General features: G+C 47.4%; 1 protein-coding gene across 21 annotated transcripts in view; it reads left to right on the forward strand.

Moving 5' to 3' along the window:
- The window catches only part of ANK1 (ankyrin 1), a 217,477-nt gene that overhangs the window by 110,384 nt on the left and 83,261 nt on the right, over nt 1–23,832 (forward strand). For 20 of the 21 annotated variants that reach the window (XM_086703610.1, XM_086703617.1, XM_086703607.1 and 17 more), the window contains exon 2: nt 7,089–7,190. In XM_086703610.1, the coding sequence (XP_086559736.1) occupies nt 7,089–7,190 (102 nt within the window). Of the gene's footprint in view, nt 1–31; nt 168–7,088; nt 7,191–23,832 lie in introns of those variants that run through there. The other variant, XM_086703614.1, reaches the window with a different exon arrangement.

Consider the following 23,832-nt stretch of genomic DNA (forward strand, 5'->3'; position numbering starts at 1 on the left):
CGAGCGGAGGGAGCCTGTATTTTTAGCCAGATGCCGCGTAACTTGCTGGCGCTCCCAGCGCCGCGGAGCAGATAACGGGGGAGGGGGAGCAGGGAGCTGGGCTCGGATTTCAGCGCGGGCGCCGGACGATGGCAGCGAGACAGGGCAGGTCCGGTCCAGACTCTGCGGTGAGTGGACGGCCTGCTCGCGGCCGCTCGGGCGGGGAGCTCGGCGCGCGTTGGGCGGCCGCCGTGCGGGGTCCGGGCCGCAGCGCCCCTGGCCGCCGGCTGCGGGTCCTGCCCGGCTTGGCGGGCGCCAACTTTCAGGCGGGTGCGGGGACGCGCCTCGGTGGCCCTTCTGCTGCCTCACGCCAGCCGGGCGCCGAGGCTTCTAGCAGGATCCAGAGGAAAATTCCTTTGGCCTGGAGGCTGCCGGCGCGCAGGGGCCGGTGGCGGGAGGCGGCCCCGACCTGTGGCCGGCCGGGGCGAGGCGGCGCACGCGGGAGCGCGGGGAGGAGACCGGGGCGCGCGGGGCCCTCGCCGAGGCCGTGTCCCCTCGCCCCGGAGGACAGTCCCTCCCAGCGGGTTCTGCTGTGGGGGGCGTCTCGCTGCCCCTCGCGGGGACCCACCCGCACCCGCGGGGATGCCACGGCCCTGGCCTCGGCCGGAGAAGCGGCCCCCTCGCCCCCCACACATCTGACCCCTCAACCTTAGAAACACTAGTGCCCGGAGGTCCAGAGCCAGCGGGAAATGAATGGGGACGAGAGCAATGTTGTGTGCTGGGGAGCCCCTGCTTTCCCTGTACCCTGTCATCCTCCGACCTCCCGGGTGGCTGTGTAACATCCTTGTTTTGGCAATGGGGAAATTGAGGTCTGGGAACTTGTGTGAGGCATAGCATCAAGTGGCAGAGTGGGGCTCACGCCAGGTCTTCCCAACATCAGGGTCCACTCTGGCTGCTCACACATCACTGCATCACCCAGGCTGTAAGGTCGGCCTTAGGAAGTGCCCAGGAATGGGCAGGGTTCTTCCCAAGGCCTGGCCGTTGTGTTGGGAGATTATAAGGGAACCAGGAGCCCCTGCTTGCACATTTTATTTCCTTAATGACACCTTTAATATGTTCATTCTATCTTTGCCAATGGCAGTCTATCTGACTGGGGCTCCTGGAGACAGTTTGTGAGGCTTTACCAGCACAACTTTTTGGAAAGAAAAATGAAAAACTTAATGAAAACACGCACTGTGGTCCAGGGTTCACTTCTGATGCTCCTAGTCAGGCCCAGGGTTCACATCTGATGCTCTGTAGTCAGTGGGATAAAGGCAGGGGCCACACAGGTGTGCGCACTGGCTGGTGCTGCCTTTTCTTCCTGAGAGGCCTAACAGGGGCCTAGGACTAGCCAGGTGCTGAGTAAGAAAGAACTGTCAGATGTGGAGGGCAATCCCCGAATACGAGCAGACAGCTCTGCATCTGGAACTTGGCCTCCCTTAGTCTTCTGGATGTGCTGCAGCAACCCCAGGAAAGGATCTAGAATCTGTTCCCAGGAGTCCTGACAGTGGCCTTGTTAAAGAAACTGCATTTTGCTCAAACAAAACCCCTGGGGAACGATCCGTTATCTATATTATCTTATCAATGTTTACTGATAGTAGCTCAGTTTCCATTCATCTTTTTAGACATGAATGTTGTACTAAAAGGCCTTGAGAAAGTAATTCATGATTTGTTCTGGGGAACCTTGGGCCATCTCCAGCCCCAGGGAAGGTATAAAGAAGGTATAAAGAGGTAAGGGACTCTCTTACTTAACCTGAAACTCCACTTTGCTTGGCCTCTGGTGTTTTTGAAGCCCTCACTGCTCATGTGTTACAGGCATGCTGACATTTAGCAGTGTGCTTCCGGCCTCTCCCTCCCAGGACACTGGAGCCCCCTCGGCTACTTATCTATTGCTATATTCGTATCACCCCACTCAGGAAGTGCAAGTTTAATAATAGTCTGGGTGTCTCAGGTAACCAAGGGTTCACCTCCCTTTTCCGAGCAGCCCTTGATGAGAACTCGAGTCCCTTCCTTTCCCCTCCATTACTTCCTCTGAAGTGAGGGCCAAAGTGGGCTCTGAGTGCAGGTGAAAGGCTTCTTTCCTCCAAAGCTGAACTTGAGAGGAACATTATGAGCACTAAAAATGATTGGCCCATGGGGCAGTATAGCACAGGGGTGAAGAGAAAGACCTTAGAGTGTGGCTACTTGGATTCAACCCCTGGCCAAGCCATGTATTAGCTGTGTGACTCTGGATAAGTTACTTAACTTCTCTGTGACTCAATCACCTCACCTGTGCAAAGGAGACAATAAGTACACCTGCCTCATGGGATTATTGGGAGGAGCAAATGAATTAGTTTATGTAAAGTGTCTAAAATGTAGTAAGGCCTTTAGAAAGGCAAACTTACTTTGTTATGAAAGGAAGTTCGGGGACATCACATGGATTAACCAGCATGGATGTGGGCTGAGGGCACAACAAAAACCCCTTCCTGCCCTCAATGCAGGCATGAGCAATTTTCTCACAGGTAAAATTAGCTTGAAATGAAACTCAAGATGAGGAAGGGGCAAAGACACAAGCAGGCAGTTTTAGCGGGGTGCTCAGAGTTCCTTGGTGGTGATGCTGGGTTCAGGGCCCTTGTGGACTGGTTTTCTGGAACACGGTGAACAGCTTCTGCTAGGTCCTGTATCTAGTTCCCTCGAACAGAGAGGTCTCTCCGAGGCTGCCCCACATCCCAGGGAGAGGTGGGGCTTGGGGAGAGCCAGGAATTGTGCTCCAATTTATCAGAGCTCAGAGACAGTCTGGTTAGTATTTGGTCATTATCGCCATCATTATTTTCCTGGTTAGTATTTACACTGATAAACATTCTAAATGGATCGTGTTGGATTCATTTGACTCTTTTTTCTGCCCTGTTGGATTACACACACTGTTCCTGGATGCACCAGGAAATTGCACCTGGGACAGGTCATTGAATTGGAGGTAATTGAATTAGATGGATGAGCAGCGTGGGCTCAGAAGAACAAGATGGTGAGAATGGGCCTCATATTCCAACCCAGGGTCATTTGCTCTATAGGTTAAATATTCTCTGGCACCTGGGAAGTGTTCACTGAATGCTAGTGGAATGAATTAGTGAGTACGTGCATGCATGCATGAATGACCCCTTTATAACTCTGTCATTTGTTTTTCAAATCATGAGGGCAGGGACCTATATTCTTATTTTTTATTCTATTTCTCTTTGCCCTAGCAGAATCCTGGACTTGAAATAGGACCTCAGCAAATATATTGTACAATTAAACTGAGTGATACACAGAGGGAGTGACACCATTATCTATAATTCACCTGTAAGATACCCTGAGGATCCTGCTAATGTCCTGACTACTCTATGCCAGAGAAGACCAAACAGAAAATGAAAAGGCCTTAGCAATTGAACTTCACCTCTAACTGTATAGGTGACTTTAGCCAGTCACTTTATTCTCACCTTTGGTTTTATTATCCCCGAAAGGAAGGACTGGGACTAGATGATCCCATCCTAGAGGCCTGTCTTGGCCTTAACACAGCCCTCAGGGTTAGAGCTGGGGCCTGCATGGGACCCTTCCCCTGCCATGGATTAACTGTTTGATTGGCCAAGGCATGTGGTTCCTTCCAGTCCCTACAATCTGTCAGGGCTGCCTGGACACCCCTGAGGCTTGAGATTGCTGAGAGTGCATCTCGGGATCAAGGGTAGTGGAAGGGTGTGGGCTTTCATCAGGGAGTCCTGGGCTGAATCCCCGACAGTTAATTGCAGAACTTGGGCAAGTTATTAACCTTTCCAAACCTCAGCTTCATTACCTCTTAAATGGGGATGATAATTATACATACCTCACCGGTTGTGATAAGGATGGAAAGATACCCTGTTGATAAGACGCCAGCTCAATGACCGGTGTTAATGCTATAATTTCACTATTATGTCACACAAGCTATACAAACTACTTCACCTTCCTCAGCCTCGTCTGGATTGGGCTTCCCTTCCCCTCTATTTATCTGCTTCTCTGTCTGTAATAAATATTCTGCCTCACTTCCCAGAGTCAGTACTCTGAACAAACAGTGTCATTAGTGATACTGCATTGCTCTTACCCATCATGCTCAGGTTTTCATCCCAAGTCCTGTTATTCTGCTGCAGAAGATAGTTTGGGAAGGTGGGCTAGGTGGGAGACGTGTCTCTCAAACATTCTCATTCTTAGGGAGTAATTTAGTATTTTTCCTAATAGTTGAATCCAGACAGACTTTCTGATTCAGCAGGCACAAGTAGACTTCTCTCTGAGCTTTTAAACCTTGAGTCTGATTTCTCTGGGAATCCAGCTTATGGGGAACCAACAGAACGATCCTCACTTCTGAAATATTTCCCCTACCACAGATGCCTAGCCGAGGAACCCTGGGGACATTAGGTGCCTTGTGTTTTAGGCCAAGGAAGATCTTGGCCTAGTAGACCATGCTTTGAAGGATTTCCAAAGAGGTATAAGATTTGGTCCCTGTCCCCAAGAAGCAAAAAATTTGGCTGGGGAGACAGAGAAAGATATATTTAAAATACATTTTTAAAATATAAAACCAAACTCCTGGGGCACTTGGGTGGCCCAGTTGGTTAAACGTCTGACCTCAGCTCACATCACGATCTCAGTTTGTGAGTTTGAGCCCCACACCGGGCTATCTGCTGTCAGCACAGAGCCCGCCTCAGATCCTCTGCCCACCACTGCCCCCCCTCCCCCCATCTCTGTCTCTCTCTCTCTCTCTCTCAAAAATAAATAAACAAATTTTTTTTTTAAATCAAGCTTCTATTTCTAGATTTAAAGGTGGTAAATATTGAGCATCCAAGGACAGCATCATAGAGGAGATAGGAGCTGATTTGGACCAGAATTGGAATTAGCAAACGAGAGTGTCAAAGGGCTTCAGGGTCCCACGAATAATCTGGGTGTGGGCCTGGAAGCTGACAGCCTGGGAATGCCATGGGAAGACAGAGGAGAGAAGAGCAAGGGGCTCTTCTGCTGGCTATGTTGGGGGACTGTGAAATCCAAGCATGTGTATGTTGTGAGTAGGTGAACACAGAACTTGGGTTTGAGCTTATATAAGGGGGTAGGGTGGGGGCCTGTGGGGTCCTGGAATGTGGGAGGGTTGGCAGGAAATGGCGAGGCAGGGGTGGAGTGGAGTTGGCTGAGGGTCAGAGAAAGGAAGCAAGTCCTGGAGGCCTGAGGAGGCAAGATGGGAGGGACGGGGACAGTCCCCCAGGGTGGAGGACCAGACCTATGGTGAAGGTAGTGTCTGTAAGGGTGGAGAGTCTTTTCTGCCATGGGTGAACTGTTTAATTGGCTAAGACATAGAGCCCTGATTTGGGGAGAGGATCAAGGTTTCATTGTAGAATATTGTGTGAGATGGTATTTAGGGTGAGCTTCAGTAGTGTGTGTATCAGTGCACTGTGGCTGCTGTAACAAATCACCATAGACTTGCTGGCTTGAGACAGGTGTTTCTTCTCTGGAAGCGAGAAGTCTGAAGTCAAGCTGACACAAGGCCATCCTCCTTCTGGAAACTTTTGGGGGAAATTGCCTCTTCTAGCTTCAGCCCGTTGGTGGCTTCCTTGGCTTGTGGCCACACCATTCTGACATCTGCTTCAGTCTTTCCATCAAGTTTTCTTGTGGGCGTGTGTGTCTCCTCTTGTATCTTTTAGAAGGATACTTGTCAGTAGATTTAGGGCCAACCTAGGTAATCTAGAACAGTCTTATCTCAAGACCCATAACTTCATTGCATCTTCATAGCCTCTTTTTCCAAATAAGGTGACATTGCCAGGTTCCAGAGATTAGGGCACAGACATATCTGTTGGGGCCACCGTTCAATCCACTACAGCATGTGCTCTGAGGAGGTTGCATGAAGGAAGGAGACAGAGTACCCCCAAATGGAGAGGAAACCATGAGGTGTGGGTGGGTCTTCTGGAGGACTGGCACCACGTGCTTCATAGATGGCCTGTCATGTGACAACACTTACACAATAAACTCGACCTGAGTGTGCACCGTGTGCCAAGCACAGAGCTCAGCACTTGTGCTGATGGGATAATTATAATAATCTATAATAATCCATATTATTTCCTTTCAGCTTCACAGCAAAGGTATGAGAGAGGCTGTTGGGCTCCTGCTCTGAGCCAGCCCCTCACCCCGACAGAGCTCTTGCTCTGCACTTGTCTGCACTCGCTGACTTTATTTGATTGTCCTCACCTCTCATGCTCTCTGGCTGTCATTCATCTTTAACACAAACAAATGTTCTGGTGGCGGGGTCTTGATGTGTGTGGGGTAGGTGGCCGGGCGACGGCTATGGCGGGGAACTGCTGTACTGAGAGACACCTGACAGCTAAAGCCCACGTTAAGTTGACAGCAGAAAAGGAGGTCGAGCTCATAGATTTCAGAGCCAGGCTGTGCTTCTTACCTGTCGTGTGACTTGGCCCAAGTCACTTCCGCTCTCTGTGCCTCGGTTCCTCGTCTGTAAAATGGGGACCACAATACCCGTTACTTCTTGGGGTTTTCAAAAATGATGATTAAATGCATGTCGATGTGGGTTTGTAAACGTATATTAAGTGTGAAGTGCTGGGAGTGGTTCTTAGCGCAGGGTAAGTGCTATGTGCTGTATACTTAACCAAAACCACAGAAGAGTGCCGAAATGCATGTGTTAGGTTCCTGTGATGCCAGCATCTGTGGCTCCCTGGGGTCAGGCGCTATGTGATACAGATTCCTCTGTGAGGACGAGGAGCCCTTGGGAACACAGGCAGTGCTGAGCCTTCGATGTTGGAACCGGGTCTCTCTCAAAGACTGGTCTGTCCTAGGTCCTAGCCAGGAGCGCTTGCTTGTAAGGATACCAAAGAGAAGGGACGGTCGCCTCGAAGGCAGCCTCACGTTCCAGATCTGAGAGCATTCCAGACAGGGACTCTAGGCCCATCTTACAGCTGGGTGCCATGGTGGGCACCAGGGTGCCGTAACAGGAGGGTGCAGTGACCTTGGCCCTTCTCGCAGCCCTGGGCTTGAATGGGATCTTCAGGTTGTTACCACAGGGCATGCTCACAGCCGGCTGTTTTTCCTCACAGGCCGATGCGGCTACCAGCTTTCTGAGAGCAGCAAGATCGGGTAACTTGGACAAAGCTTTGGATCACCTGCGGAATGGCGTAGACATTAACACCTGTAACCAGGTAAGTGGGATGGGGGCAAGCACGTGGTCTCTGGAGAGAGGCTCTTGTCTGATGCCATTTTCTGACAGCTTTAATCTGCCTCTATTAACCTTTTCCCAGTGGCCATAAAATTCCCCAAAGGCTTCGCCTGCTGAAGGCCCTGACCTTGGTGTTCACATCCCAGATGCAGTCCAGGGCCCTGCAGAGAAGGACCTGATGCCTGAACAGTGTGGGCCGGGCCCAGCCTCCATCCCCTGCTGCCTCTTCCCTCAGAAGTTGCCTTGGTCCCTGCTGTGGTCTTAGAACATGTGGCCTTTGAAAAGGGGCAGGAGGAAGGGCCTTTGAAGGATGTTGTATCAGTGGTGACATTCAATCTCCTTTGTCCACTAGCAGCCTTTGTGGGTTCTCGCTGAGCTTAGAAGGAAATAGTGATGACGCCTCCCTTGCTCTGTCAGGTGTTGATAAAAGCGAGTCTGGCTCAGGCTGAGAGCCAACGTGGCTTGAATGAATTCTCTGGAGGTTCCCAGTGCTATGCAATGGGTTCGGTTTCAGGATGGGGTAGTATGGAAACTTAATGCGTTCAGGACAGATTGGAGGGCCAAAAATCAGGTTTTGGGCCAAATATTTAGGAATTGACTGAACAGAGAAGAAAGTATGGTCTAGAAAGAGAACAGGGGTACAGCTTGGGTGTGTGGATTGGATGACTTTGGTGTGGTTTGTCTGGTTTGGCCAGCCAATTAAGTTGTTGGGGTACATGTGCTAATTCAGTTTCTAATGTAGAATAAATATATCAGTTATATATATATATATATATATATATATATATATATATATATATTACCATTTTAACCATTAAATTGTTTTTAATTGTGGTGAAATACACATAACATAGAATTGACCATCTTAACCATTTTTAAATGTACAGTTCAGTGGAACTGAGTGCATTCACCTTGTGGTACAACCATGACCACCATCCATCCCCAGAACTCTCTTCATCTTGCAGAACAGAAACTCTGTATCTGTTAAACAGTAGCTTCCCATCCCTGCCTCCCCCAGACGCTCGCAGCCATGAATCTATCTTCTGTCTCTGTGAATTTGACTGCTGTAGGTCCCCCATGGAAGTGGCATCATGTGGTATTTGTCCTTTCATGACTGGCTCATTTGGTTAGTGTCTTCGAGGCTCATTGTGTTGTAGGGGGCTAGAGATGGCTTTTACAGGCCAGCAGGGCCAATTCCCGGGAGGCAGGTTAACTTTCCCAGGCAACGTGCCCGTCTCCCCCTGCCTTCTCAGCCGCTCTTCCCTGTCCCCTCCACCCTGCTTAAAATGCCATGTACCCCTTGCTCTTTCTCTCAGGGCAAGACCCCATTTGGATTCAGTTGGTTTTCTGTGGTATAAATTCATTAGCCACAAGATCGGAGAGGATGCAGCAGGTGGTGTGTGATGGGAAGTAAAAATAGGTGTGATATGGAGCGCCTGGGTGGCTCGATCGGATGAGTGGCCGACTTTGGTTCAGGTTATGACCTCACTGTTCATGAGTTCAAGCCCCACATTGGGCTCTCTGCTGTCAGCACAGACCCCACTTCGGATCCTCTGTCCCCCACCCTTTCCCCGCTAGTTCTCTCTCTATCTCAAAATAAATAAGCAAACAAACAAAACAGTGGGTGTGCTATGAAGCCCATGGCAGTGAACTTCAGAGAGGAGATGAGTATGTGCCCTGGACTTGAGTCTGTGGATGGGGGAGGGGCAGCAAGCCCTCCCCCTCTTCTCCCATCCCTCCACCAGAGTGTACTGGCACACACTGAGGACATCGGCGGTGACTCTAACCAAACACACAGAGCCCAGGCTTGGCCTTTGGAAAACAGACTGAAACTGTGAACCCATTTCTTTCAAGGGAAGAGGATGTAGGTACAAAAGTGTGGGGGCAGGGAGCACATCCTGGGATCAGAGTGGCTCAGGAGAGGGGGCCCCTGTTTCAACACCGCACCCTGGAAACAGCTGTAGCTGTGTTGTCCCAGCCCTTCCCCTCCCCTCCCATGGCCGAGGGGATTGCTCTCTCTCCCCACCTGGAAAGTTCTGAGGCTTTCTCTGTTCTGGCTGCAGCAGCAGAAACACAGAGGAGGGTTTCTCCGCAGTGCAGTCCTGCCTGAGGAGCACCAAACCTTCAGAGGCCTTCCAAGGGTTAAGATGCCAGCTCTCAGAGGAATCTAGCTAGCAGAAATGGGGACAACTGGATGCTCATCAGCCTTGAGCCAGGGCTCATTTTCGGTGTGAAATTGGAAGATTTTGATGACACCCAGGAAATGGCTTTGTCCTGATTGGTCTCCTGCTGGTGAGGCCCTGGGCGTAACTGGCCTGTGCCCCTGCTGTCTCTTCTCAGAGTGCCTCCTGGGTTCATCTTGGGCTCGGAGAGCAGCCGGCCCTGAGGCATTATTGCACTTTACGGACACTATTTCAGATGGGCTCAGTGCCAGTGACAGGTAGCGCTTAGCCCCGTGAGGACTGAAGAGAAGGTCTAGTCTCAGACTGGTGTCTGCAGTCCTGGCTGTGCCCAGCCTCCCTGTTTCAAAGAGGAACCAGCTGCAGGCATGGAAGTGAATGTCAGAGAGGAGAAAAGGGGAGGATTCGTGGTCCTGCAAAGCCCCTCTTGGCTGGCTTGTCCCCAGGGCTCCTTTCCTCGCTGCCCACATCCTGGACCCAGTAGGTCTTTGTCTCCTGCTGTGTGGCTGCCGCAGAGGCAGGAGGTGCAGACAGTGGTCTCTGGGAAGTGCCTGTGCTGCCAGCCTCGTTCTGGCTTTAGCAGGCAGTTCGGCCTGTGCTCCTGAGTAAAGGACAGGGAGCGGGGGAAGGATAATAGTGGCCGAACTGCCACCCTCATTAAACACATTAGTACAGCTATGGGGACAGTGCTGTTGCTTTATATTGTGCACAGGGACAGCGTCGTGATGGGACTAGAGCATTCTTCTCCTCAAAACATGCATTCATTGTTTTGAGATGATAAAACAGGCTCTTGTCCTGGGGTCATGGCTTGAGGATATGCTTTTGCTTGAATCTTTTGAGCCGGTGGACTGTGATAGCAGTAATTCATCCAATGCTAATTCTTATATAAGTAACACACTTTCAAACAGTATGTTTTGTGGAAAGAAGTGCTGCTCGCCATAATAGGAAGTAATTACGCTAAGTAGTGTAAAAAGAGGAACTGGCTTATGTAAGAGACATCTGAGTATTCAGGGCAGTTTCCTTAATGCATGGATTACATCTCCTAATTTGTATCATCATCATCATTATATTTCTAGAAAAGAACAAATTCACACATAAGGGCACTCATGTGTGCACACACACACCAGTATCTTGAAATGAAGGCCTGATTCTTTCACTTATCCAAGCATTTAGACCCATGTGGCCAGTGTCTTCCTGTACCTTTCTACATGTGTACAGGAGTGCCAGGCTTTAGAGATTTAATAGTACAAAAAAAAAAAAAAAAAAAAAAAGCCCTAGTCCTCATTTTCTCTGAATTGTAGTCTACTGGTAGAGCTATTAATCAAACAATCACATAAATAGACAGGTGTGTTCAGAACTGTGGAGGAATAGGATTTTTTTGAGAATATATGAGACTAGACCTAAAGTTGGAAGTCAGAGAAGACTACCATGAGGAAGAGAAAGTTGACTAAGGGATGAGTAGAAGTTAATGATGTGAAGGATCGTAGTGCTCCTCTGTAGAGAACAGCCTGTGCAAAGTCCCTGAGGCAGGAAAAAACGTGGAAAGTTTAAGGAAGGCCAGAGTGGCTGCAGCGCAGAGGCAGGAGGGTCCAGATGAGGCTGGAGAGGTGACATTGGGATTGTGGTGGACCTTATAGGCAGGGGCAATAATCATAATAGCCAACAACTGGGACAGCGGGTCCCAGGGCCGGAGGAGAAGAATCTGGGGGAAGGGACAGAGTGGCCAGAGCAGCAGTGGTGGGAGGTACTTAAGAGCTTGAGACAATGGCTAGTGGAGGTATTTCAGCTAGTTGAGAGGAATGGAGGTATTTCAGCTTTTTAACAACCCGGACAGCTGTTTCTGCACGTCCTGGGAGAATGTCCACCCTGCTTACAGAAGCCATGTTAAGGATTCTGATATTTATCCCAAGAGCAGAGGGAAGCAAGCCACAGATTCAAGCACAGGGGTGACGTGATCAGAGGTGTGCTTTGAAGGATCACACTGGCTACTGTATAGAAGACAGATGGAAGGGCCCAGGGATGGAGTGGGGAGGCTGGTCATGAGACTGTCACACCCTTCTGGGAGAGAAATGTGAGTAGCTGCGATAAGGGTCAGGGCTGCGGAGACGGAACAAAGTGAGCAGGCCTGGGCAGTGAATGGTGTGGGCGAAAGCAGGGAAGGAGACTTGGAGAATGACCCTCAGATGCCTGCCTTGTGCAGGGGCTGAAGGGCGGCCCTGCTCACGGAGACCAGGAACACTGGGGTGGCCTCAGTGCATGGAAATAGGGCGAGGACACAAGGTCAGGGCTGTGCGGAGATCCTGCTGAGGAGTCTTTAAGGAATCTGAGTGAAGATATATAGTAAGCAATTGGATATTTAAGCCTGGAGCTCAGATAAGAGATCCAACCCAAAGATAGATATTTGGAAGTCATTCAGCCTTCGAGGAAGTCAAATTCTGGCGTTGGCTGATGTAAACAGGGACAGGGAGACATGTTGAATATAATCCCACCAGAGTCTTTGTGGGGGTTATTCCATGTGTGTTTGTTAAACACCTACTTTGTTCCAGGTGCTATTCTAGGCACTTGAACACGATAGACAAACTAGACAAAGTCTGTGCTCTTGTGACATTTATATGCTGGTTAAAAAGAGTCACTAAGCAAGAAAATGAACAAATGTAGAATGTCTGCTAATGAGAGGTACCATGGAGGAGAAAAGTAAAGGTGCCTGTTTTAGATGGGGTCATTAAGGAAGGCCTCGCTGAGGAGATGATTTTTGAGAGATTTAAAAGAAGGAGGAGAGAGTCACGTGGTTTCTGGGAAGAGCAATCCTGGAAGAGGGGCAAAGAGGTACAAAGGCCCTGGGGGCAAGAGTAAGCTTGGTGTCTGGGGAACAGCAAAGACTGAATCTTGAAGGGCTTGAGGCCATCATGAGGACTTGGATTTTACTCCAAGGATGATGGGAAGCCATTGGAAGCTATTACATGAGAGACCCTCAATCCGATTTAGGTTTTTAAATGATCACCCTGGCTCCTGGGTGGAGAATAGACTTGAGGCACAGAGACCAAAGCAGGGAGGCTGGCCGGGAGTCCCATGCAATGAACCAGGTGGATCCACATGGTGGCTTGGAATAAGGGGAAGACAGGGGAGGTGTTGAAGCCAGAGGACTTGCCTCCCTAGCCTTGTGGAGTGTGGTTGCCCTGGTTTGTGGTCTCAGTGCATCAGCACAGGGGCCTGTAAGAGCCAGGGCCCACCTGCTCAGCCTAGGATCATGTGCCAATGTCAGTTTCATATGTCCAATTTCCAGAATTATTACTTACAGCAAGGCAAAACATTTTATTATAGAGGCCATAGCAATTACAAAACATCTTTTCTGGAATGAACGAATTGACTTTACATATTTACCAGTTAGCCAAATAAAAAGAAAACAAGAGGAGAGCGAGTAAGAGTCTGTGTTCTCCTGAATTCCTAGAATTGTTGGGTGAACATAGATGTACCACTGGGAACCACAAGCTGTAATTCCATAGGCAAAAAGCCTCACTGTTTGAGTTTTCTCTTCTGTTCTTATAACTCTAACAAACACTGGCTCCGTTGGCCTTCCTGATAGGAGAGAAAGTTACTTGAGACCACAGGAGAAAGTTTCACACCCAAAAGAGAAGCCTTGTTGTCCACAGCACTGGCATAAGACAGCGAAGAGAGGTTTCCGGGAGCATTAGAGACAGCCTCTGTCCCCTTGACCTGTTTTACTTATCCCTGCGGTACTTAGTAACACCAGACTTACTATGCATCTACATGTCTCTTCATTTTTGCCTGTTTTCTCCACTAAAATGTAGGTACTCAAAGGGAGAGGACTTTGATTTACTTGGTGCTCCTTATCAAGATTCTGCCTGGAGTATAGTATGTGCTCTATAAATTCAGCCAGTAGATGTTAAATCTGCTGTATCCAGCAATGATTCAACCTATATATTTGACACTTAGCCCATCTGACTGCTGTCACTTTTAAGAGCATTGTGAAATAGTCGTTCTTAGGGATAATGACTCCCTTGCACGATGATGGTTCAGATGCTGGCACCACCCTCAACAGTTAAGTATGTGGCGATATTTGCTGAAGGATCAGAAGCAAGACCGTCTGAATGATCACGAAAACATAAACAAGTTCTAGTTCCCAAACACAGCCAACAAAAGCATGTGAAATCATGCTAGTTCCATTGGTGTTCTCTGAATTTCCACATGTACCTTCCACATGTACAAGGCGATGTCCCATCGCTGCCGGGTACTGGTTTATCATGAAGGTAAAGGGTTTTAGGCGTTTGAAATAAATGGAGCACCTATACCAATAGTTTCTGCTATTGAGTGATCGTTTCTACAGAGTGATCATTTCTACAGTAGCCACATGCCAAGTCTTTTGATCAGGATTTGTTGGACTCTGGTGATCGTGGTGATTACTACCTTTCTAAATTAAAGGGCCTTAGAGCTAGAAGGAGGTCATGGCATTCAGCTCTCATTTTGTAACTCAGAAAGCTGGGGTCCAGAGGTTACCTGGAACATCTTCTGGGCTTTATGAGTTTCGATTCGGTGAGTTGGTGGTAAGAAGACAACCTGAAGTTTCTCTGCAACTTCATTGATTCCACAAACATGTATTGAGCACTTACAATGAGCCAAGTTCCTTGCTGGAGGCTAAATTCATTCATCCCCTTCTGTCGAAGAACTCAGAGGCAGGTAAAGAAGTCCAGCTTGTGAATAGAAGGTTATGAATTCAGGGTCCTAGGTGCCAGCCAGAACAAGCACAGGATGTTTTCATTGTTATTCATGCACTGAGCAAACCTTTATTGAGCTTCTCTAACATGCCAGGTGCTGGCTTCTCAAAGGTGAGTGAGTCCCTGTGACTGCTGTCATTGTTGCCTCTGGTCTGGGGCAGAGACTAAAGTGCCAATGAGTTGGGGCGCCTGGGTGGCTCAGTCGGTTGTGTCCAACTTTTGATTTCGTCTCAGGCCATGATCTCACAGGTTTGTGAGACTGAGCCCCGCGTCAGGCTGTGCACTGACTGTGCACTGACTGACTCCCTCTCTCTCTGCCCCTTCCCCACTTGTACTTTCTCACTTTTTCTCAAAATAAATAAATAAACTTAAGACCAATGAGTGAAAGAAAGTCTTCGAAGAAAGAGTAGGAGTTTGCCAGGTAGAGAAGTGGAACGGGCAGTTGCAGTGTGAAGGAACAGCCAGGCAGCGGCAGGAGCGGTGGGGGGCACAGGGCAGCAGGGAGATCGGTGATGTTGGGGTAAATGAAATGAAAGAAGGTGAGGGTGGTGGTCGATCAGGCCAAGGGGGTTACGTCTAGATCAGTGTAGATACAGAGTCTGTTACTTTTCTCTGTCATCTTTTTCTTGCATTCAACTCCACAGTCCCCTAATGCTATGAGTAATCACCCCCAGTTCACACAGAGAGCCTTCCCATATGATGGTATGGGAATATCCAGCCTCTTAAAATTTGCCGCCAGGTTGCGGCTCTGGAATAGCAATGAAGAAAGGAAGAGAATATATGATCACAGCCCCCACATGGGGAAGTGGTGTTCCACAGTGTGTGGTTGAGCAAGAGAAGCAACCTGATTCCCCTATTCCTTCTAGAAAAGGCATTCGTGAAAGACAGGACTTGAAAACCCCACTCTCTGAGTTAATTTAAACAGCTGAATTCCCTTTGCATGTCAGCAGAAAGAAGCTATTTGATGTGCATCTGGGTAATTCTAATGACTGATTTGTAGTTTTAAAGTCAGTTGATTATCTGTCATGAGTCAGAGTGACCTACAGTGTTTAAGAATCCCGGATCCCAGCTCTGCTGTGTCTTTGCTTTCCCTAGCCCTTTCCAACCCACGACCTCACTTCTCCCTTGTGGGGTGGGCAGAGAGACAAAGAGGTGGGGAGTCTTCCTGGACTAGGGCCAGGGTCTCCCAGCTCCCAGCCCCGGTATCTGCCCTTGCGCTCCCCATGTGGAGCTGAGCCGTTCAGCAGGGCTGGTTACTCCTCTGGGGAGACCTTCCCTGTGCTGGTTTCATTTTTAGTTTCCCTTTAGTTAAGGAAGAGTTAACCGACCAGTGACATTAACAGGTATATCTCTGGGATCCTAGAGACTAGGAAAAAGGTGAATGGCATCATTAAGAATGATCTAGAACGTATTTTAAGGAAAGTACACCCCCAAGCTCCACTTTAGGCTTTGATTGCCGTAGACTTATGACTTGAAAAACAGTTGCGATATTCTTAGTCTTGAGAAACTGAGAGAAAAATGACAGCTCTGTGTGTGTGTCAGGTTGCATGGGGCGTTCGATTCCACAAACCCTACGGAGCACACGCAATGGCCAAGGCCCCATGCTGGGACCTGTGATCCAAAGGCAGGGAAACATCAGACCTCAGAATGTCCCACTTTGAGACACACAGACACAAGAGCAGATAAAGGCAATTCCATGGGATGAGGGCTTTGATAGATTATTGTCCAGTGCCTTAGGAACATGGCTTATTGAACAATTCATTTCTGAAGGGCTGGAAACAGGGCATGGTGTGGCAAAGAGAAAGGGACAGGGTAAGTCACAGAGAAAAATGACATTTGATCTGGGCCTCGAAGGAGGATTTGCCTCTCTGGTTATTACAGGAAATGCTAAATACAATCCCAGTTCTTTCTCATTGGAATAGACTATGCATGTGAATTTGCCTGGGATTATTCTCCTTTGATTATGAACTTTTTACTATAAATGTTTATGTTGTTTTTGACAACTCGTATCCCTGATTTTCGTTGTGGTGTGTATTTTAATTTAGCAATACAATGAGTTCAGGGTAGCTGTTTCAAAATTTATGCTATACAGAAATATGTGAAGCCTTCTGTGAGGCTCCCCCCCATTTCCCCACCTCCCCCCCAATCACTGTGAACAGTTAGGTGTGAATCCTGTCATTCCTTTCTCTGTGCATCTCCCTACATGCATATCTTAACTGTTTTCTGAGAGCTGTTACATTGTTTTACTGCAGAATTGAGAGTTAAGAGGAAGCCAGGGCATCAGAGCAATTCTACCATTTTGAAAATATGTAGACTGAGGCCTGAGAAGTGAGGTGACACACCAGGAGGACAGTTTAGGGCTTCAACTCCTTCTTCAGTGCTCTGTCCTCTGACCTTCCCACCTGCCCTGCCTCCCCCCCCCCCCCACTGCCTTTTTTTGGAAGGTCTGGCTCTTTTTAACTTTTTAAAGGAATGCCAAGGTCTCTGGCATAGAAATTCTTTCTAGTCCACAGTAGATATTCTTAGCTACTGAGCTGAATTGCAGAGTCCCTTTCTCTCATTAACTTGAGCTCACACTTCCTCCTCCAGGCTCCCAGAGGGCCTTCAGCCCCTGCAGCGGATCTGCTGCGGAGCCACAGGGCTGCTCAGCGCGGGGGCTGTTTGCCTTGTGTCCCGGGAGTAGAGAGAAGGTGATCTGGGTTGACTCATCTCCTTGCAAGGCTCTGAGTAGTGTGGGTTTCTTTCTTTTCTTTTTCTTTCCATTTTTTTTTAAGATAATGAAAACCATTCAAGTGTTTTCCCTCCTCATGAATACCTATTTCACTGGATCACAGCTACCTGGGAGGAGAGCTAAATCTAGGCTGTAATGAAGCAGAGGAGGGGAAAGTGCTCAGAGCCAGTCTTGTTCCTTTCCATCTGTGCCACCTCTTTCTGAGTGTGCACCAGCCCTCAGTTTCTACTCCTAGTCTATCTTCCCTGTCCCGGGACAAGGACAGGTTGACAAAGGACATGGGAGTGATTTTCTACCAGGCTTATGGCAGTTGCTTCAGCCCTCTTTGGCTTCTGATTGATTACATTCCAGGATCCTATATTTTTAGCAGACCTTTCCCACCAAGCAGTCTCTTGGGAGCCATTCAATATCTGGGTTAGACAGAGGCATCAGGTGGGGTGGCCCTGCCGGAGGTGATGCCTGCCCTCCGGAAGAGGCTTCCCCATCAGCTGGTTCCCATGTGGGGTTGTCATGGTTTGGCAGCACTCTGGGACTTCCATCTTGGAGTAATCTCAGACCTCCGGTAAAACTTGCACCTCTTGGGTTCTTTAGAAACAGGAGGGTGTCTGTGCTCAGCTTCTAATGCGCCTGCCACCCTCTCCCACCATGGCCAGAGCCCAGAGTTCCCACTGCGCTGGTCCCTCCTCCCACAGCCTTTTTTTCTACCACTACTCCCTCCTACCTCCTGCTTTTCTTTCTGAAAATTTAAATGCTTTTGAACCTGTAAAAAAAAGTTACAAGAACAATACAAAGAACTCTCACATCTCTCTCACCTAGACTCTCTATTACCATTTTACTGCATTTGTTCTTCTTGTCTGTGTCTATCTATAGTATCTACTATATATGACATAATTCCCCATCATCCTAAACATTCCAGTGTGTGCCACCCAATAATAAGGACACTTTCCCACATAACCACCCTCCAGGCCTTCAAATCAGGAAATCAGCATGGCTGCCACACAACCATCTACAGACTCCATTAAAATGTTGCTGACTGCCCTGATAAGGAGAAATTGTTTTCCCTTTCCCTCACTCTTTTTCTTGCCCTCCTCCCCGCTGCCTTCCTTCCTGACTTTCCCCCAGTCTTCTTCTTTCTCTCCTTCCCTTCCCTCCTGCCCCCAGTCTTCCCCTTCTCTTTCTTTCTCTTTCTCTGTTCTAAGAGTCTTTCCAGACTGTATTTAGATGTCATTTCTCACCAGCCTCCTTCAGTCTGGAATGCTTCTCAAGTCCTTGCCTGTCTTGCATGTTTTCGACAGTTTCCATTCTGTAGTTTGAACCTTTGTCTGCTGGTGTTTCCTTATGGCCAGACCAGGGTGATGCATTGTTGGCAGGAGTACCATAGAAATCGTCCTCCCTTTCCATCCCTGGTGATGTTAACCTTGGTCATCTCTTGGTGTCATTGATTTTTCTGTTTACAGTTGATCAGTATTGTGTGTGTGTGGGGGGGGGGGGAGGGATATTCTGATATAATGCCAATATCCTGTTCTTCATCAAACTTCCAGCCACCAACCTTGGCATACATTGATACCTTCTACTTGTATCAGCTACCACTATGATGGTTCCAGAGAGTGCTTCTCCATCTCTGTCATTTCTTCTACATTGATTAGCTGGTATTCTACTAAAGGTTAAGCTTTTCCTCCTCCCCTACTCCCTCACTGATTCTTTCCATTCTTTGTTTATACCTGTTCATACTCATGGGCTCCTATTTTATTTGATGGGTTATATGCCGATACTCTCATGGTTTACTTTGATGTTCAAATCTAAATGAGGCCAGTAGGAGTGCTTTCAATAGGCTGGCTTCTTTGTTCTTTAACATGTCCTCATCATGTCCTTCCTTTCTGGCACCTGTTTGTCCCAGGGTGATTTTGTACTTCCCCTGCCCCAACCTTGGATCAGCCATTTTTCCAAGGTTCCTTTTAGTGGAGGATGGTATTTAGACACCAAAATCTGGTCATTTGATGCACTCATTGCTACTGGTTGTCATGTGTCTGTACCTATACATCTATATCTAGTTCTGCATCTATCTATGTATATATATTTTTAAATCCATGAGATCACATCAGTACTTCCAGGTTTAGTCCAACACCTCAGACTTCTATCTAGCCCTTCCTCTTCCCATGTTTGTAAATCCCTTCAGACAGTCAGGAACATGACTGCCACTAATTCCCATCATCCTCAGTCTGTTCACTTGTTTGCTCAGTGTAACAATCTTCCAATCACTCTAGCAGCCCCCTCCTCTTTCTCAGAGCAGACATGCTGCTATCAGCACATCTGTAAGGCACCCTTCTGGTTCACTGCCCTGCTTCCTCAGACAATGACATCTCTGAGCTGGGAGGGGAGGGAAGGGAAGAGGAAGAGAAGGGAAGGTAAGAAAACTCCCATTCACTTTTGATCTCATTTCTGTTTTGGCTGAAAATTTAATGCAGGCACTTTGGGGAAAGGAATCAAAATTTATAGTGTTCTAGTGATCTTTTTTTGCCAGCAGCTTAATTCATTTCCTCATATAGTCAGACTATAGCAATAGTCACTCCCTCTTTCCCGTTCTACCACCTCTTTTTGGTCCTCATTGTCTCTGCCTTTGGTCTCCATAGTCTGCCTTTCTTTCTTCCCTTACTTGCTTTCTTGTCAGTCTCAGGGTTTGGAGTAGAAATGGCAACCATTTCAATCCTTTTTTCTTTCCACAAGCCCTGTTTAGATTCTTATTTCCTGTTCTGTTTCAGGGCGGCAGACTTGCAAATATATAATGTCAGTTATCTTGCTCCACAAATGGGGACCAATAATAGAGCAAAGAGTACAGGCTTGGTGTTATTTGGAGATTTAAACTTCTGTGACATAGAGTCTGATCCTAATCTCCTCTGGACAGATGTAGCAAAATCATAGAGAACCCAGACTGAATAGGACAGTGGGACATTAAGTATAAAAACCTAAGTGTATGACCTTCTATGTATACATCCTTGTCCTTATGGGCAAGATCTTCTGATTAGTTCCTCACTAACCACAAGAGTAAAGTGGAGTGTTACAGGAAGGCAATGTTACATAGAAGTCCCTCTCGCCTACCTCTCTTTTTGTTCTGGGGCCCTCAGACTTCTTGCCTTTCTCTGCCACTGCTCTTGGCTTGTTCTTCCCAAGATTCCAGTCCTTTCCTTCGCCATCAAAACTTTCCCTGGCCAGCGCTCCATTGCCTCTGGGCCTGGCTGGATGGCAGCTAAGTAATCTGATGAGCTGAACTAGTAGGTGTTCATGAATTTTAAAAAAATCATGCTTCCTGGATACTATACATTAGCATGTTAGCTTAAGTCCTCTAGAAACACACTGTTTGGCTCAAAGAAAGAGGATGGGGGACTGAAACAGTAAGTTTCAGAACACATGGTGGGGTGGGGGGGGGAGGTGGGCCTCAAAGTCCTCAGGACACAACTTGGGGCTGCCTGCTCTGGAGGGGCAGGGTCTAGCTATGTCTGTGGGTAAAATAAACAGCTGTGAGAAAAGGAGGTAGAAGGGTTGTGTGTCCACATGGGATAGTAAGCAGCCACTTTTGAGATGTTCTTGCAGTTTTAAAGAGATACAAGATCTCAGGACGCCACAGCTTTTCTATTTGAAACCACCTTCTGCATTGGACAGGATAAGAGTTAAATTTCTTGTGACATGTCTACTGTATTTGTACATTTAGAAATCAATTAGTGTAATTGGGGCAATCAGAGATGCTAAACAGAGGAACAATTTACTGAGAACAAATGTCTGGAATTGTGTATTTTGCCAATGGAATTTCTCACAGTTGGTAAAAGAAAAATACTCCAAATTAAATCATTCAAGCTCAATGTGACTTTTTTTTCCCTTTTTCTTCTTGTTAAAAATGTTAAAAGAAACACAGCCTGGCTGAGATCTCCTCTCCCTCCTGTTGGACAGATTGCCTCTCAGAAAAATCCTCTAAGTTGACATTTTACCTGAAAAAGAGCAAAGGCACATGAAAAACTCCAGGTGTGTGTGCTTGGCATGAATATTTTTTACCAAACAGGATCACAAAAGGGTTGTCTTCTCTATTAGGACCATGTGAAATGAGATCATATGGGGCCGGGTAGTCTTAGAGACTTAGTAAAGGGAGTATGTAGGATGTAAAAAGCTTCAAAAAACATTGTTCCTACTCCTACAATGAGATAAGCCTGGATAATCTACAAAATTATAATTTGTCCTGAGCCCATCAGAGGGCTGAGACCACACTGTGCAACCAAGTTAACTGAATTCCAAAGAGGGATAAGCCCCTCCAAGGAAAGGACCACCATTTTAGCTGCGGCAGAGTACGGGAGAAAGAAGCAGCACTGTACAAGCCAAATGTTTACAAATTCTTAAAGGTCAGTGTGAACTGCAGTGGGTCTGGAACCACATGCCTCCAATGGGTGCTCATGAGAAATATTGGGGAAAGTCAGGAGACCAGAGAGAGTCTCCCTCAGTGACACAGGAATACAGGAGACACTAGGTGGCTCTGGAGGCAGGGGTAGAGGCAGGAACAGACAGGTAGAGGCAGGAACAGACAGGCAGGGGTAGAGGCAGGAACAGACAGGGGTAGAGGCAGGAACAGACACCTTCCCTCAGGTGAAGCAAAGACAAACCCTCTCATCTTCAGATAATGGGCAAAAATCCATTCGTTTTGCAGAGGAATTGAAACAAACTACCTCTGCTCCTGGGGAGAGGTAAGAATATTTCCTACATCACAGACCCAGTGGTGCCACAGGAAAGGTAGAGCCCAAACCCCTGTACTCCTGGGGGGAGGGCAGGAGACCATCATCCTGGCCCAGTAACTGTCATGTGCCAATAATGAACAGAGAGGTCTATTACTGCTGAAGGAGGAGCAAGAGACCCCCACCCAAGCCCAAGTATAAAGATATGGTGTGTCTTGCTGCCACAGACGGGAGGGGAAAGAGTACTTACTTAAAACAAGAATCCTACCTTTGAGATCCAGGTGCAAGAGCTTTTGAGGTATTGGTTATAAGACTGGGGCTGGGCCAAGACGAAGGAGAACTTCCCTGCTGCCTCCCTGCCCCATGACAAGGAAAAGCATATTTTTGCTGGGAGGGGGGCAGGAGCATTGAGAGAGACTCCAGCTGAGGTGCAGGCATGCAGGGCTGGCTGAGAGCTGAAGGGAAATCAGGAACTCAGGAATCCCTCCAACACCCCAGCTTCTACTCTAAGCTTAAGGTGACAGCAGCCTCCATCTAGAGGAATATGAAGGCTGTGGTGCCCTGAAGGTAACAAGACTCAGACCTAAGTCAACTTCTGACTGATTGGCTCAGATCTCCCCACCCCATACTAACAACTTCACAGTAGAGGTAGGTCCACTTGAGGACCTTGAGGCAAAAATGCTATTTACTTGAGCCTCTATTGCCTTTCTACACATAATGTCTGGCATTCAATTAAAAATTGCAACACACACACACACACACACACACACAAGAAAGAAACAAAGCCATTGTCAAGAGGCAAAGCAATAAACAGAACCAGACTCAGAGATGATCAGATGGCCTTTACAATAACTGTGATTAATATGTTAAAGGATCTCGTAGGGAAAGTGGATAGCATTCATGAGAAGATGAGGAATTAGAGAGATGGAAACTATAAGAAAGAATCAAATGAAATGCTAGAAATTTTAAAAGCCCCAATGTTTTTGGCAGTAAGGCATTTCTTTAATAGAGTCATCAGTAGATTGGGCACAGATGAGGAAGGAATCAAAGAACTTGAAGATAAGTCCATAGAAATGATCAAAATAGATACAGAGAAAAAAGAATAGGCAAAGAAAAAAAAGAACTGAGCAGCCAAGAGCTGTGGGAGAATCTCAGTTAATCGAATGTACATGTAATTGGAGACCAAGAAGGAGGAATCTAAGAAGAGGAGTATGGCAAGCTGGTGTTTTCCCAAGGAAGGCATGTGGTTCAAAAATGGCCACAAGATGGGGCGCCTGGGTGGCTCAGTCGGTTGAGCATCTGACTTTGGCGCAAGTCATGATCTCACAGTTTGTGAGTTCAAGCCCCCTGTTGGGCTCTGTGCTGACAGCTCAGAGCCTGGAGCCTGCTTTGGATTCTGTGTCTCCCTCTCTCTCTGCCCCTCCTCCACTCATGCTCTGTCTCTCTCTCTGTGTCAAAAATAAATAAACATTAAAAAAAAATTTTTTAAATGGCCACAAGAAGTTATTGCTTTTGCAATCCAGCTTCTAATTTAATTGAGGCATTTATTCTCATACTCTTCTACCCCCTTCTTGCTTATCTTCTACACCCAGTTACTTGGAGTATGAGATACACGTTTTTCTCCATCATCCCCCTCAGCAGTCTGTCTGCCATTCTGCGTCAAGAGGAGGGGCGTAGCTAAAGTAGTGAAAAGATGCAAGGCAAGATATAGCAGCCTGCCTTTTCCTTTTAGGAAACAACTTACACTTGATGTAACTAAAATAAAACACATGGATCCTGGTTTTGAAGAGCTGGTAGATTATGGCTCATCTCTGTCCATAGTTATAGCTACGAACAAATAGCTCACATAATTTGTACCCCTACCCCTTTTGCATTTGAGCAATAAAAATAAATCTCTTTAAAGACAAAGAGTGTGTTGAGGCGCCTGGTGACTCAGTCAGCTAAGCATCCGACTCTTGATTAGGCTCAGGTCATGATCTCACAGGTTGTGGGTTCAAACCTGAGTCAGGGTGTGTACTGACAGCACAGAGTCTGCTTGGGATTCTCTCTTTCCCTCTCTCTCCGCCCTCCCCACTTGCATGAGCTCTCTATCAAAATAAATAAAGCTAATAAAAAAAAGTGTTAAATATAGTATTTATCCAGGAAACACTCTTTTGAAATACTGGAATTGATCTATATTGGCTAGTAATGTATTTAATAAGACAGTTATACAATTCCTTAGTGTTTATGTGCCATAATTTAGTTTTCAGGCATTCAGTGACTTCAGCTG

The sequence above is a fragment of the Puma concolor genome, chromosome B1 (assembly GCF_028749965.1).
Source record: "Puma concolor isolate L17-30 chromosome B1, mPumCon1.1.hap2, whole genome shotgun sequence".
Taxonomy (NCBI): domain Eukaryota; kingdom Metazoa; phylum Chordata; class Mammalia; order Carnivora; family Felidae; genus Puma; species Puma concolor.